This window comes from Ochotona curzoniae, unplaced genomic scaffold (assembly GCF_017591425.1).
Source record: "Ochotona curzoniae isolate NIBS_2020 unplaced genomic scaffold, NIBS_Ocur_1.0 scaffold_3890, whole genome shotgun sequence".
Lineage (NCBI taxonomy): Eukaryota > Metazoa > Chordata > Mammalia > Lagomorpha > Ochotonidae > Ochotona > Ochotona curzoniae.
Genome location: NW_024467115.1, coordinates 42,514,695 through 42,531,157, shown reverse-complemented (window position 1 = coordinate 42,531,157; position 16,463 = coordinate 42,514,695). Strand labels below are relative to the sequence as shown.

General features: G+C 47.5%; 1 protein-coding gene across 1 annotated transcript in view; it reads left to right on the top strand.

Moving 5' to 3' along the window:
* WDR27 (WD repeat domain 27) overlaps positions 1–16,463 on the top strand; it is a 164,907-nt gene that overhangs the window by 6,990 nt on the left and 141,454 nt on the right. Inside the window, exons 3-7 of the mRNA XM_040965372.1 lie at positions 5,530–5,671; positions 7,782–7,906; positions 11,498–11,611; positions 12,788–12,839; positions 15,964–16,034. Coding sequence (XP_040821306.1) covers positions 5,530–5,671; positions 7,782–7,906; positions 11,498–11,611; positions 12,788–12,839; positions 15,964–16,034 — 504 coding nt within the window. The remainder of the gene's footprint in view (positions 1–5,529; positions 5,672–7,781; positions 7,907–11,497; positions 11,612–12,787; positions 12,840–15,963; positions 16,035–16,463) is intronic.

Below are 16,463 nucleotides of genomic sequence, written 5' to 3'. Positions count from 1 at the left end.
CTTTCGTTTCCCCAGTAATCCACGTTCACTGAATTTGGGACAAGTCCTCCACTTTCTGGATGGCAAGACTGTGATGTCACTTGTTGGTAGGGGAGTGGGGACACAGAGGACACACCTTGTCCTGGCACTAAGTGTGCAGTGTGGCTGCTTTTCAGAGGACTCATAATTGGTGTGTTTAATGGGGCTGTTGTTGGGGTTTTCCTTACAGATCAACAGTGGGAAGATGTTTTTCAGTTTTTGTCTTTCAGAATTGTGGTTGTCACTGGCAGACTGACTGTAATTGTGAATTTCTGTTTACCAGTTTCTGCTCATGTGTTTTGAAGCTATTTGTGAATACATAAATGCTTGTTATTTTTGTATCCTCTTGACTCCTAGTATGAAGTAGCATTTTTAAGTTTTTTTTTTTTAAATTTGTAAGGCAAACTTACAGAGAAACGGGGGGGAGGGGGAGAAGACAGGGGAAAAGATGGAGAGGGAGATATAAGAAGAGAAAAGAGGAGAGAGGGGAGAGGAAACAGGAGAGGAGGAGAGAAAGGGAGACGCGAGGAGAGAAGAGTGGAGGGGAAAGGAGAACTCTTCATCGGCTGGATTACTCCCAAGTGGGCACAGTGGCTGTGGCTGTGGCTGTGTCTACCCCGAAGGCAGGAGTCTGGACTCCATCCTGGTCAGTCTGAGTCTTGGCCATCTTCCCCTGCTTTCCCCATGCAATAGTAGGAAGTTGGCTCTGAAGTGGAGCAGTTGAAGCAGTGTTCACATGGGATGCTGGCACCACACGCAGTAACTCCCCACAATGTCAGCACCCTGAAGTGATGTGTTTAAATGTAAATAAGTACTATTTGCTCTAAAATTTACTTTGGCTGATTTTTTTTCCTTTTGAAGATTTAGTTGTTTATTTGGAAAGCCATATTTACAGAGTGGAGTTACAGAGAGAAAGATCTTCCATTTGCTGGTTCACTCCACAACAATGAGAGTTGAGCCCATCTGAAGCCAGGAGCCAGGAGCTTCTTCTGGGTGTCCCTTGAAGGTGCAAGGTCCCAAGGCCCCGAGACATCCTCTACTCCTTTTCCAGGCCACAAGACAGGAGACAGGAGCTTCTTCTGGGTCTCCCTTACAGGTGCAGAGTCCAAAGGCCCTGGGACGTCCTCTGCTGCTTTCCAAAGCCACAAGTAGGGAACTAGATGAAGTGGAGAGACCAGGATACAAACTGGTGCCCATATGGGATCCTGGTGCATGCAAGGTGAGGGTTTAGCTACTAGGTTACTGTGCCAGGCCCTTTGGTTACTTTTTAAATTTTTTTACTTCTTCATCTTCTTACTATTATTTTATAATACAGTTTCATAGGCCCTTGGATTTCCCTTTTCCCCTTCCCAAATCCCTCCCCCCTCACTGAGTTCCCTTACATTATTACTATAATATAGTTCTTCATAAACAGTAATATGTCCATCATTGTGGGCATGGACAATGGCAGAGAGTCCAACATCCTATTGTCAGGTTATAGTAAGCAGTTTCATTGAGAGTCCATCTTTAGTCTGGAGGTAGAGATGCATACTGCATTGTATCCTCACATCTGGATATGACAGTCTCCATTACACAGTTACTGTACATCCCCTTAAATGAAAAGCCACAGTACAAAATCATCAACAGGAAGAAAAGTAGAAATTTACAATGCCATGAAGTTAAATAACATGCTACTAGATATGATAGTCTCCATTACACAGTTACTATACATCCCCTTAAATGAAAAGCCACAAAACAAAATCAACAACAGGAAAAAAAAAAAGAAATTAACAACACCATGAAGTTAAATACTATGCTATTGAATGACTGATGTGTTGCTGAAGAAATGAAAAAGAAAATCAAGAACTTTCTTGAAGAAAATGATGCTACTTTATGTTCTAGGGGTCAGTGACAAATTTAATAAAAAAGTGTTATAAAGAGATGAAGCTAACAACAAAAAAAATCCATGAGACATAGTTTCTGCTGATCTTTCTTGGTGAGATATGTCTCCGGTAGGCAACCACTAGATGGGTTTTATTTTTTCTAATAAAATCTACCAATCGTTTGATTGATGAGTTTAAGCCATTTACACTCAGGGTTGATATGAATGCGTGGTACTTTGGTCCTGTCATTTTAGCAATGAGTTGCTCATTGATTTAGTCTTCTGTTATTTTACTGGGATGTTCTTCACATTTGCCTTTGGTTTTCGTGTGTGTGGTATTCATTTTCTCTATCAAGAGAACATCTTTATCCTTTGTAGGGTAGGTTTGGAACAGGCATGTTCTTTTAACTCTTCCTTACTGTGGAAGATTTTATTTCCTTTTCAAAGAAAAAGGAAAGCTTTGCTGGATATGTTATCCTGGGCTGACAATTTTTTGCTTATAGAATCTGGAATATGTCACTCCCTTCTCTTCTGGCCTGTAGAGTTTCCTGTGAATTTAATTAGCATTCCTTTATATATCAATTGATTTTTTTAAAGTGCACATTTAAGGATCTTTTCCTTATGTTCAACTGAAGAGAGTTTGATTATCTGTGTCTTGGTGAAGTTCGCTTTTGGTCAAGCCTGTTGGGAGTTCTGTGCCCCTCCTGGATCATGTTTCCCAATTCTTTCTCCAGATTATGGAAATTTTCCCTTATTTCATTAAATACACTTTTAATTGCAGTTTCTCTTTCTGCACCTTCTAGGACTCCCATAACTCTTATATTTGGCCTTTTAATAGTGTCTTTCAATTCTTGAATACTTTTTTGGCCTGATCCAGTTCTGCTTTCAGCTTTTTGTTTGTCTCCACCTGGTGAAAGGAAATATCTTCCAATTCTGAGATTCTCCTTCATTCTATTTTGGAGACTCTCCACTGTACTTGTAATTTGCTCTACTGTGTTCTTAATTTCTGATATATCAGCTTTTATTTGATTCTTTTCCTGTGTGACATATTCCTTGAATTCCTTGAACGCCTGCGTTACATGCTTCTCATTGTTGATAAGAAGCTTTATAAAGTGTTTTGAATTCTGTATCCCCCATTTTCTTGATGTCTTCCTCAGTAACTCTGAGGTTGGCATAGGGTTTTGCTCCTTTGCAAGGGAGTCTTCAGTAATATTCACTGTGGCTTTGTCTCTTTTTTTTGCTCTTGGTCATTGTACTTCTGGTTAGCAGAGTCTTCTCCTTGGGACAGGTTTCTAAGCTCTGTCAGCCACAGGTCTACAGTTCGATTTTACTTACTGCAGTTGGTACACAGCTCATTATTTGTAGTCAGTTTTGCCACCCCCTCCAGAGTGTTCCAGGTTGGGTTCTTATGTTAGACTTCCACCATGGTCTCTGTAGCCCCAGCTCCTGGCTCACCAGTCTCTACCTCCTGTGATACCGTATTGAGGTTGCACCATTGTCTGAGCAACCTTTCTGTCACTTTCGGTTGGAGCAGGTCCCAGGATTAGGGAGATACCAGGTGTCTATATACCTAAGTTGTTGGTGGTGAGCTTGCTGGACCCTTTTGGCCATTAGGTCAGAGGGCCACATGGACCTATTTTGATCCGTAAGATAGCATAGTCAGTATTATTTTCCTGTGGGACCAGTGCAATGCACTGAGCTCAGTGAGTTCTCACTACCCAAAGCTGTCTTGGGTGGAACCTGTAGGATGCCATGTTGCTGCAGTTCACTGAACCCCAAATGAGTTCGCTCCCAGCTCAGTGGGTGCGCTGTCCTTTCCCTGGCCCTTGCCTCCTTAAACAAAATGGTGCCCAATTCAGCTCTAGGGGGTGGACTGGGCTGTGAAATGCACCTCACTGCCTGTCTGGGACCTGCTGCTCTGTCTTTGCTCTTGGTCCAATCAGACAGACCAGCAGGACAGGCAGTTCTTTGTCTGGGTTCATCTCCTGAGCTCCTGGTGAAAGTGCTTTCCCACCTTGTTGCTGGTGGAGTTCCAGCTGCTGGTGCAAATCAGATCACCACTTGTTGACTGCTGCTGGGATATCAGTCACTGCAGCGCTCTATCATTGTCCGCTGCTTTCCTTTATCTGTCAGTCTCCAGGTTTCCCTCTGCTGTTGTTCTGTCCTCTCCTGTTTCCTGGAATGTGCCCTCTCTGCTTCACACTGGCCAATGTTTTTCTATCCATTTAAATGTGTCCTTAACCTATTCCACCATCTTGATTCTCCACAGTGCACCCCTTTGGCTACTTTTTATTGCTTTCATCAATGTTACCAGTTTCTTTTGCCTCACAATCTTTAGTTATTGCATTTTACCTTTAGGCCTGTTATCAGACTCACAATGCTTCACTACTTTTGCGAAGCAGTTATTTAATTGCAGCAGGATCCCTGTGGTATCCTGGCCTCTATGTGGCCTGAGTGTTTAAAGGTACTTGGCATGCCTGAAGAAGTTTTTATTCTGCTTCTGGGTGGAGGGTTGCAGCTGCACAGCTATCTCCTGCAGTCATCCTGGGCTTGTGAAAGGGACGTATTCCTGGGCTTCTTTATGCCATTTTTCCAAGTCTGAGCAATTTGGTCATACGTATGTCAGTTAGCACACTCCTGTTTCTTATTCCTGTGGTTCTGTAGGTTTTGGTTCTCATCAAATCAGGAAAAATATATTGCCAATTCTTTAACATTTCATCCTCCCGGACCAAAAGCCAGGAGCAGGAGCTTTGTCTGGGTCTCCCGCATAGCTGTCTTCCAGCATGCATGTCTACTTGCAGCTGGATTGTAAGCACAGGATCTGGGGCTGGCACTGGGCCTTGGGATCGGGAATGCAGCATCCTCAGCGACGTCCTCACCGCCAGCAGAGTGGTTGTCCTTCAGAGCAGGTGTGTTCTTAACACTTTCTTTGCCATGCTCTTCAGGAGGGTGGGTGCAGATGAAGCAGCGAGTCTGAGCCGAGAAGCATGGCTTTGCTGGTCTGCCCTTTGGAGTGATGGCTCTCAGCCTCCATTGGTCACTTGTTTGGTGGCCACTGGAAGAGCCTCAGCACTGCACCACGACCTTCTTGCTGCTCTCCTTCTCTCTCATCTGCAGGGCCATTTTGTGTCTGCCTCAGTGTCTTCACACACCCCCAGGGTCCCCATCATCCCCTGACACTGGCAGCAGAGCTGGGTTCCTGAGGCAGCTCTCCCTCTGCCCCCACATTTTTCTTGCTCCCCTGAGGCTCTGGCCCTGGCACCAACTTGCTCCTTGCCTGGCATCCACAGTGTCTTGCTTATGGCTTCCTTTGGCACCTACCCGGAGGGTTGTTGCTTCTAGTCCTGCCTGCCTTGGTCTTTCAGTGTTCACCGTGGCTGTTGTTCTTTTGGGCTGCGGTGGGTTTGTTCAGCTAACAACCAATGCCTCTTTTTGTGCATGTGTGATACTGAGTACCAGTGACCTGGTGAACTGGAGAGAACTTTAGGCACATGTATACGTGTGTTAATGAAAGTTAAAATGAAACTGTGAAAACTGTATTTAAAAAATTCAGCCTATTCCATTTTTAGGATTGAGGCTATGTTGTCACACTTTGTGCTTTTGAAGTGTTGTCTATCCTCCACACCTTTGGTATCTGTGAACTTTTTCAGCTTCTGACCTTACACGGACACCGCCAGTCTATCACGGCCCTAGCATTTGGGAACGCAGTGGACCCCCTTCTGCTCTGCTCTGCGTCTGCGGATTGTGTTGTGGTGTGGAACCTGGATGCATGCAGCAGAAAGATGCTGCAAGGTAAATGGAAATGTTCAGTGTGTTGTTTTAAATGTACAAAGGGAACGATTCATGTTCAAATATACCTGATAATACAAGTGTGTGTCTGGGATCCTTTTTTCTTTAAAAAATTTTTATTTATTTTTACTTGAGAGTCAGAGTTAGAGAGAGCGTGAGCCACTGGCCTACTTCTCAAAGGGCAACAGTGACTAGAGCTGGCTGATCTGAAGCCAGAAGCCAGGAGCTTCCTCTGTGTCTTCCATGTGAGTGCAGGGCCCAGGCATCAACAGGGAGCTGGACGGAAAGTGGAGCAGCTGGCACTCAAACCTGTGCTCATGTGGGTTGCTGGCATTGCAGGTGGAGAATAAGCCTTCCGTGTCACCATGCCAGCATCGGGTGTCCTTTGTCACTCATTCAAGCCTGAGTGCAGAACTTTGGGCCGGATGCTCTATGTGGCAAACATCCCAAACTGTTACAGCAGATTCTCTTTGCTGCATGCAAAGCTGGGATGGATATTACAACTGTTGTTTTTTATGTCCTAGTATATTTTATACACAGTGAATTTTTAAAAGCTATAAGACATTAGGAAAACTATGAAAAATTGAGACATCTCTTTACCCAGCGAGTGTTTAATCCCTGCCACATTTTAGGTGAGCTATAGGCATTTATTTCTGCCTTCTGTGGAATGAAAATAAATCTATTTTTATTTGTTTATTTATTTGAAAGGTAGCTGGGGAGAGAATTTTCCAGCTCCTGGCTCATTCCTTAAGGAACTCTGTGTGGGTTTGCCAAGGATTTTGGGCTGTCATCTGCCACCTCAGCAAGGAGTCTGTTAGCAGGGAGCTGCTGTCAGACGTGGGTGTGGGACTCCAGCCCAGAGCCCACTGTGCTAAAACCTGCTCTGTCTGTGCAGGTCCTCTCTTAGAGGGGCAGAGGGGGCAGTCCATGAACAGGAAGTCAGTGGCTATGGAACAGGTAGGTGCTATAGAGCAGTAACAAAGTGCTGGTCTCGAGGCTGGGCCAGCCTGGGGACGATTAGCGGTGTTGGAACTGAACAATTGGGTGGTGGATGGAGGGGTTGTGGTGAAGGCACCATGGTGGCTGGGCTGATGGAAATCTCTGGGCATGTGCAAGGAAGTATATGAGGGGCTTGGTCTTGGGGTGCTTGAGTGCAGAGCTGAGGCCATGTCAGGTTAGTGGTGGCCACTTGTCACTGCTCTCTTATTTCCTAATGCTGGAAGATAGGCTTTTCAAACTTTTATGTGTCAGCACCCACCCTTCACCCTGCACCGCATTGCTGGTTTGGCTTCAAGCAACATCCAAATGCCCACATGTGGTAACTGTCTATGTCTGGTTCTTGCTGAGCTCTCTCCCTTGGCCTCAGACTTCCACTCACAACCCACCTGACCCTGTCCACCTGCTCGGGATGGACTCCCTCTTGCCACCTTCCCAGGATGTCCACTGTGCAGTTCGCCAGCACACCCTGTCTGCCTTGCTGTCAGAATGCATGTGGAGTTTGAGAGGTTCTATGCGCCTGTGGCTGCCTCCCACACCCTGGCCCCAAGCTAGCACCTGGTTCTGAATGCAGCCATCAGGGATTCCTTTTGATGTAGCTCTGGGCCCCACACAGCCTAGGGACACTCCAGCTGTGATGTTGCCTCAAGGCATTTGCAGTTGTGGCTTCATCACAGTCAGGGCTGCTGGTGGGCCTGCCTAGTCCTTCAGGACTCTGCCCAAAGGCCCCTTTGCTGTGGGCCTTTGCTGCTTCTCTTGCACCCTTACCTCCTTTCCTGGTTTACTTTGGTCCACAGTGCTTGTGTCAGTGTGGACTGACACAAGTCATGGGATTTGTTGATTTTGGTCTTCAGTGCCTCACTGCCCCTTGCCTGATTATTGGAAAGAGGCTGGTTTAGTGTCAGCTTGTGCTGCTGCCTGTTCACCTCTTTCGCACAGGTCCTGGATTCTGATGTTTTCAGAGCTATTTCAGTGTTCTCAGTGCTTTTCAAGTACCAAAGTCAAGTGAGAGCCTGCTGCAGTTTTGTGAAAGTGAATTGTATGGTCAGCACCTCTGCTGACAGTGATGAATGTTCAGTGAGCCTGACAGCTAACACGAATCTGGAACTCGTTCTAGGACGGAATCCTCAAGGGACTGTCTTGGGCACCTGTCTGGGAACAGTCCTGTGTGTAAGATTTGGTCTGGAGGATCACATGGTGGCAATGGGTGCTGGAAATACAATATTGGTGCAGGATGCCAAGGTAAGACCTAGTTTGCCATGCCATCTGTTCTTTTTTGCTCTCTCTTTTCACAGTATGTTTAGTTATAAGACATTAGGAAACCCAAAGGAAAATTTATGTTGTAACTGGGAAGTCCCTGGAATCAGATACTGCTGTTTATGTTAATCGTAATAACTGTACTTCAAGTGTGGGTGTTGGAGATGGTTGTAAACAGTTCTAGAATAATACTGATTTCTTGGGTCTTCTACTCTCCGTGGCCCTTCCAGCACAGTGCTACTGTTGGACTCCTTTGTCTACATTTTTTCTGTCAAGAATCAGACTTGTCTCACTTCCTTGTTTTTGAAGTTTATTTGTTCAGGTGAAAGGCAGAGAGACAGAGGGTGATCATCCATGCAGTGGTCACAAGAGCTAGACTGGGTACATTGAAGCCCGGAGCTAGAAATTCCCATCTGGGACTCCCACATGGGTGGCAGGGGGCCAAATAGCTGAGTTCTCATCATAGGCTTTCAGGAAACACTTAGCAGGAAGCTGGGGTGGAAGCAGAGGTGGAACTCAGGCTCAGGCCCTTGGATACAGAATGGGGGGTACCATGTGGTACCCCAACTTCGTACCAAACAGCTTGCTTCACTTATTGCCTAATTGGGAATAGCTGTAAGTGGCACTCCTTCCAGGTTGTGAAACTGTCAATCTAGCATTTATTGGAAATTACATCTTCAAACAATGTTTGGCCTAATTCTGAAATTGAAACAACACTAGGACAAAATCATCATTGAGGGTACAGGCAGACTCAGTGTGTGTGTGTGTGTGTGTGTGACATTCAGTGAGGGCATGGGCAGTCTCAGTGTGTGTATGTGTGTGTGTGTGTGTATGTGACATTCAATGAGGACACAGGCAGACTGTGTGTGTGTGTGTGTGTGTGTGTGTGTGTGAGAGAGAGAGACACACCCAGTGAGGGCATGGGCAGACTCAGTGTGTGTGTGTGACAGTGAGGGCACAGGCAGACTCAGAGTGTGTGTGTGTGTGTGTGTGTGTGTGTGTGTGTGTGAGTGAGACACCCAGTGAGGGCACAGGCAGACTCAGAGTGTGTGTGTGTATGTGACACCCAGTGAGGGCACAGGCAGACTCAGTGTGTGTGTGTGACACCCAGTGAGGGCACAGGCAGACTCAGAGTGTGTGTGTGTGTGTGTGTATGTGACACCCAGTGAGGGTACAGGCAGACTCAGTGTGTGTGTGTGACACCCAGTGAGGGCACAGGCAGACTCAGAGTGTGTGTGTGTGTGTGTGTGTGACACCCAGTGAGGGCACAGGCAGACTCAGTGTGTGTGTGTGTGTGTGACTCATGAGGTAGCGATCGTGTGTGTGTGTGTGTGTGTGTGTGACACTCAATGAGGGTACAGGCAGACTCAGTGTGTGTGTGTGTGTGTGTGTGTGTGTGTGTGTGTGTGTGTGTGACACTCAATGAGGGTACAGGCAGACTCAGTGTGTGTGAGACACTCAGTGAGGGTAGAGGCAGACTCAGTGTGGGTGTGTGAGACACTCAGGGCACAAGCAGACTCAGTGTGTTTGATCTGCTTCAGTTGGTCAGTGGTAGACACCCCCTTAGCTTGGGTAGGAGACAGAGATGTAGTACTCTTGATTTTGTTGTTGTGAAGCCTGCTAGCTGAAGTGTTTTGTGCAGGCTTCTTCTGTGAACTAACCACTCAAGTGGAATGAATAGTATTACCTGAGGTAAAGTTTAATTGGATAAATTAGGAACACAGTTGCTTCTGTGGGTGTTGGAGGAAACCCTGGCGGGGCCAGGTCTCAGCCACACTCTAGCAGGTTTGTTTGCATAGAGTGAGCTCTGTGAGCCCCACCAGCTCCCTTGTGGGTCCATAGGATAGTTTATTATGAGAAGTACTTGGACAGAATGCGTGACAGTGCTGCCTGGCCACCGTGCAGAGCTGCCACTAGATGACAGTCTTTAGCAGGACACTCAGCAAGTAAACATGAGCTCCTGCAGTTTGATCCAGGACTGTGGAGTCCTTTTTGTAAAGGTACTTTATAGTCAATCTGAAAAACAGCCATAAAATGTCACAGTGTTCAGGTTGTCATGCTGTCTTATAGTTGCCTCCGCTTAGTTTGTGGAATTGGGAAGGAACGAGAACACCCACCAGTCTGATAACTATTGCTGTTTTTAATTTTAGCAATATGATGCTAAGTGATATAATACACTCTGTATTCTAAGTTGTGGCTATCAATGACTGTATACTCTTTTATTAAAGCCAGGCTATCTGGGTAGGTGTTTGGGTTCAGCTGGTTGGTTAAGCTGTTTTGTGGTAACCTGGTTCCAAAACAGAGTACCTGGTTCGAGTTTGACTCTACGTCTGATCTAGTTTCCTGCTAATGCAGGACATCATTTGAATTAGCAAATTAAGGCTCCAGTCCCTTTGTCCTGCCGCTCATGTGGGGGACACAGGTGGAGTTCTGGGCTCATGGCTTTGGTGAAGCCTCCCAGCTTTTGTGGCAACTGGGGAGAGAAACAACCAATGGAAGGCCCATCTCTCTTTCACTCTTTCCCCCTCCCCATCTCTATCTCTGTCACTCTTTCTTTCAAACAAGTAATAAAAATGAATAAGCTTACAAAAAAGGTCTTTGAGAGTGTAGTTATCTAAGTTAAGTACCTGTAATTCTCTTGTATGTTACTTTTCTTGTTAAAACTTAACCGAAAGTTCAAGGAAAATGCCCCACCCCATGGGACCCTGGCATCCCACTGGAGGTACTCAAAGGATGGGGACTGTGACTCTATGGTCCCTGCACGGTGACATCCTGGGTGCTGGTGGACTGCAAGGAGGGACAGGCAAGCTATTAGCAGCCGTTAGCACACAGTCTTGCTAAGATGAGTCCTCATTTGTAGAGTAGACATGGTGGAACACAGCATGGACGCATTCTGATTGAGGGAGGAAGGGGTTACTGCCTGGCTCGAAGGTAAGGGGAAGTGCATTCTTACTGGTAAAGGAGATTTATCTTCTGATTGTCTGGCTGGGGGACAGGGGAAGACACTGGGATTGCTGGAGGGAGGCAGAGGGACTGACAGACTCACTGGAGCCCAAGGGAAGATAGGTTCTGATGAAATCAAAAGTGGGAATCACTAACTCAGAGGCCGGGGAGGCATTCTAGTAAAGTAAGGCGCATTCTGACAGATCAGGGAGGCACTGGAGGGGGGTGCAGCAACGTTCTCATGAATGAAGGAACGGATCACCTGCCTGCTTCCGTGTAGCCAGATGTGCCCGTCCTCTGCCTGCCTCTCAGGGCTGCCCGGCTTTCCAGAGCAGAGACAGAGCCCCGTGGGGGGAGTGTGAACAGAGGCTGGGTGGTAGTCTTGTCCATGGTCAGCCTCAGGGAGTTCTGTCTCTGCAAAGGGCGCTTGATGGAGCCGTGACTGCTGGTGCTGTCCCTGTGACTCAGGCATTGAGGTTCAGCTTCTGGCTTTATAAAGATGGTTCCAGATTTGGAAGAGATAATTATGGAAAAAGAATCTCTTTTAGTAGGAACCTTTTGCTGTGATGTACATGTAACCTTGAGTGTATTCCCAGACAACTCTGTTAGTAAGCTTCCTTTCAATGCTCTTAGGATAAGTGTGTCATCGGAGAGCTGCATGGCCATGCCGGCCCAGTGACCGCTCTTGAGTTCTGTCCTTGGCAAGCCAGTATAATCATTTCCGTGTCTGAAGACAGAAGCTTTAAGGTGAGGGGTGGGCACTGGACACCTGCCACAACGGTTTGTGCTAATTGCCCATAATGTTTAAGAAGCTCATTTGTTTGAGAGGGAGAGAGAAAAAGATTATGACTGCTGGTTTATTTCCTGTAAGCCTCCACAGCTCAGTGTGGGCTAGGCTGCTACACAGAGTCCAGAACTCAATCTAGATGACCTATGTGGGTGCCAAGAACCTGAAGCTTGAGCCACCATGGGAGGGTGGCATCAGCAGTGCTGCTGGGGCTGAAACCACGCCCTCTGCTGTGGGTGCAGGTGTCTGTAACACTGGCCACAGCTCTGAGCAGCCCTCTGCTGTCTGGAGTTTTGGGGTGGTTGCCTGGCTGGAGTCTGCACTCTCACATTGCTTGACATCAACAGCAGGACCCCTCCACAAACTCACATTCCAGAGCTCCATGTCTCTGTGTTCTGTTCACAGTCTCACATGCAGCTTCCCAACAGCTGACCATAACTGAGCAGCCTTCCTCAGTATTAACCCTCTGAGCTCCATGTTAACTACTTACTCTTCGACTGAAGAAGAGGGCGCTATGCCATCAGTTTGATGGTCAGAAGAGGGACGCTGTGAAAATGTTTCCTTTGTCATTTGAACATTGCCACCTGGTCTCCCCCTGAAGCCATAGTAAAGGGTGTTGGATCTCCCTGCTAGCGCAGCGGGGTACACTGCAGTGAACTTGGGGACATAGTCGACAGCAGCTGGAGGGTTGGGCTGTGTGTGCTTCCCCGCCCTCCCCTGCCTGTTGCTGCACTGGTGGGTCTCTGACACTCTGTTGGCCTTTAGAACTGTGCCTGCAGGTGGAAACTGAGTATCTCCTGGGAAGGAGCATGGCCTGCAGCCTGGGGAGTGGGCTTCTCTCTCATTTGATCTTGACAGCTTCTAGCCTTGTCCTATCTCTGTGTCTTCTGGTTTCTTTTAAATCCATATGTAGTTATTTCTGGAAGTGTTGTTACTTTTTTTTCCCTATGATTTTGCCATCTCTTATTGTGTTTCCATAGTTATATTATTTGTATAATGCTTATTTCATTATTTTCTCTTTTAGTTAGCCATTCACATACATAAGGTCAGTCTGTGATTAGATAGGATTTTCCTTCAAGCTATAGTGAGAATGGCAAATTTGCACCTGTTCTAAAGAGTCCTGTGTTTGTTTGAAGGTCTGGGACCTGTCTCGTGCTTCATTACTGTATAGCTCGTGTGTGCTCACAGGTAAGCTGCAGGCCTCTCCTGGGATTGGGCCCTAGGTGACCCATGCTCCCCATGCATCTGTTCTCCAGGGAGACACCCCCGGGCCCTAAGGCAGCATCTCCCCTCCCATCTGCACATGGGAAGAGTTCACTTAATAGCTACTGTCTTTGACAGTTTTCACTTAACGTTCAGCAGCTGGTTGGAATCCCAGCCTGGTTGTTCCCAGGAAGAGTGTGATTCCCTGGCCTCAGCTGGTGCGGTCAGGAGGGACCCTGTGATTCCCGGTGCTCCTGTGCTGGAAGGGCAGTGGGTGGATTCACACAGCCTACTCTGCCCCAGCTGTGTTGCTGGGGGTCGCAGAGCTGCTCCTGTCCGCATGTGAGGGTGCCCGGCGTCTCCTGCGCACGGGTGGGTGCTGGGAGTGTTGTCCTCCGACCCAGGTTACCTGCAGCCCAGGCCTCTTTCCCTCTGGTGTGCTGGTACTGGCATCTGGTCTGCTTGTCCCATGTGCACACTGTTTCTCTGTGGAAGGGTTGATTAGTGTGGATGGTTCTTTTCCTGGGCTGAGTGACAGGGATATGCCACTGGAAGATCTTGGGTGACCTGGGAGGGTTATGTTTTCAACAAGATTCAGCAATTAATTTTTCATTTGTAGAATATGGTATTTTAATAACTTGAATACATCTGCCAATCTCAGGATTAAAGCAAATTTCTTTGAAGTATGCTGGCATCATTACTCAAAAATTAATAACATTGTTTTTGGATGTTTTTCCATATTCACTTATTTCTCTTTCTAAATTTGACAATTTTGAGAAAAATTTAATTGAGGTAATGATAGTCTTTTTAAAAGATTTATTTATTTGAAAGAGTTGCAGAGAAAGAGATGAACGCACACACACAGAGACCACCCATCTCACTCACTCCCCAGACATCAACAGTGGCCAGGTTGAGCCAGACCAAAGCCAGGAACCAGGCGCTTCACCCAGGACTCCCATGTGGGTATAGGTGCCCAAACACTTGAGCCGTCTTCTGCTGCTTTGCTCAGGCCATTAAGGTCGCTGAATCACAGGTGGAGCATCAAGGCCACAAACTGGTATCCATGTGGGATGTGGCATTGCAACTGGTAGCTTTATGTGCTGTGCCATAATATTGGCCCCAACAAGGGGCCAGAAGTAGGAAGAAGAAAATTTCTCTCTGCTTTCCAGATACCTTCAACAGCCACAGCTGGGCCAGGCTGAAGCCAGGAAACAAAAATCAGTGTGGGTCTCCTGTGTGGGTATTTGAACCCCCTCTGCTGCTTCCCAGAGTACACCTGTGCAGCAAATGGATCAGAAGTGCAGTGCTGGGAGTCAAGTCACATAATTGGATATGGGATATATGTATCTGAATCAGTGACCTAACCAGTGTGCTATGTTGATGGCTCAAGGGCAACATTTTATTTTTTAAAAGCTGCTTGGCTACTATGTCTGCTGGTATTATCCTGGATGACTCAGAGATTGTTTGGGTCCTGGCACCTATGCTGGCCTATCTGTGGCTCCAGGCCACACAAAGGTAGATTTGGCAGGTGCCACTGATGGGTCAATGAAATTCACAGCCATTGGGAACTTTTTAGAAAGAATTTTAAAGATTTATTTTTTTTTTTTATTATTTTTTCATTGGAAAGGCGGATATACAGAGAGGAGAGACAGAGAGGAAGATCTTCCGTCCGATGATTCACTCCCCAAGTGAGCGCAACGGGCCGATGCTATGCCGATCCGAAGCCAGGAGCCTCTTCCGGGTCTCCCATGTGGGTGCAGGGTCCCAAAGCTTTGGGCCATCCTCGACTGCTTTCCCAGGCCACAAGCAGGGAGCTGGAAGGGAAGCGGGGCTGCCGGGATTAGAACCGGCGCCCATATGGGATCCCGGGCGGCAAGGCGAGGACCTTTAACCACTTGCGCCACCGCGCCGGGCCCTAGAAAGAATTTTAAAAAGATGTATTTATTTTTATTGGAAAGGCAGATCAGATTTATGGAGGAAAGGAGTGATGGACAAAGAAAATCTTCCATCTGCTGGTTCACTCCCCAAATGAAAGCCAGAGCCTAGCCAATCTGAAGCCAGGAGCCAAGAGCTTCTTCTGGGTCTTCTTTGTGGATTCATGGTCCTAAGGCTTTGGGTCATCCTCAACTGCTTTCCCAGGCCACAAGCAGGGAGCTGGATGGGAAGTGGAGCAGCTGGGTTACGAACTGGCACTCATAAGGGATGCTGGCACTTGCAAGGTGAGCATTCAGTCATTGAACCATCACACTGGGCCCCCTTGGGTGTTTTTTTCTTTGGGGCAACTGCATCGTCTTTCTCATGCTCATGAGGTTCCTAGAATTTTTATTCATTTACAGTTTTCATTTTTTGGCAAAGAAGTAGTTTCAAAATAGTTTAAACCTAGTTTAAAGTTGACTGCAAGACATAATGAGTGGAGCTGGCATTATAATGTAGTGGGTTTAGCTGTCACCTGTGATACTGGCACCCCATGTGAAGCACTGATTCTAGTCCCAGCAGCTTCACTTCTGCTCGTGGCCCAAGAAAAGCAGCAGCAAATGGCCCAAGTGCTTGGGTTCCTGCCCCGTGTGGGAGACGTGGGTGAATCTCCTACATCTGCCTGAGCCCGGTGATGGGGAGAGAGCCAGCAGACTGGTGATCTCCTTTTCTCCGTCCCTCCCTCTCTCACTGTAACTCTGCCTTTCAAATAGGAGAAATCTTTAACAAGAGATGTTATGAGTAAAATGGGTAACTTTTAAAAACATTTATTTATTTTCAGTGCAAAGGCAGATTTACAGAGAGAAGGAGATAAAGATACTCTGCAGGCTCACTCCCCAAGCAGCCGCAATGGCCAGAGCCAAGCTGATCTGAAGCCAAGAGCCAGGAGCCTCCTCCAGGTCTCCCATGTTGGTGCAGGGTCCCAAGGCTTTGGGCCATTCCCACTACTTTCCCAGGTCACAAACGGATGGGAAGTAGAGCAGCTGGGACACGGACCAGCTCCTATATGGGATCCCAGCGGTTGCAAGGTGTGAAGGTTTAGCCACTAGTCACCCTCCTGGGCCCCAGTGGATGTTTTTTAGCGTCAGAGACGGCAGGCGTTCATGGAGCTCCGTGTTCTCTGCTCTTTGCCCAGCATGTCCTCTCCTGAGTTTGTTCCTGGATGCAGACACCGAGCAGCTTGTCACCGGCTCAGCCGACGGCCAGGTGAGAGGCCTGTGGCTGGGGGACATGTGGTACTCACCAGGTCCCCCATGTGCAGGAGCAGTGAGTGAGTGAACATGTGTTCCAGAAGCTGGGCAGTTGGTTCTGCAAGTCGCCAGGGTGTGCGGGTGCCAGCACCGGAAGACATGGAACAGGAGGGGCAGAGTTCTGTCAGGTTACTTCACGGATGAAGTCGGATAAAGTCGCTGTGGACTTGCTGATGTGTTAGTGGAGACAATTCCTACAAAGCTGTGTCAGGACCTGGAGGACACACTGGCCTTAGCCCCGTGTGGAGGGGCTGGGTGTGGGCTGTTGGAGACCGTGTGCACTGTGAACACCAGCTGGGGAGGGGTTTGCACAGCAGTGTCAGAGGCAGAGATGCCTGCGGGTACCACGCGGGGTGCTGCCAAGTGAGCTGTGTGTGCCTTGGTT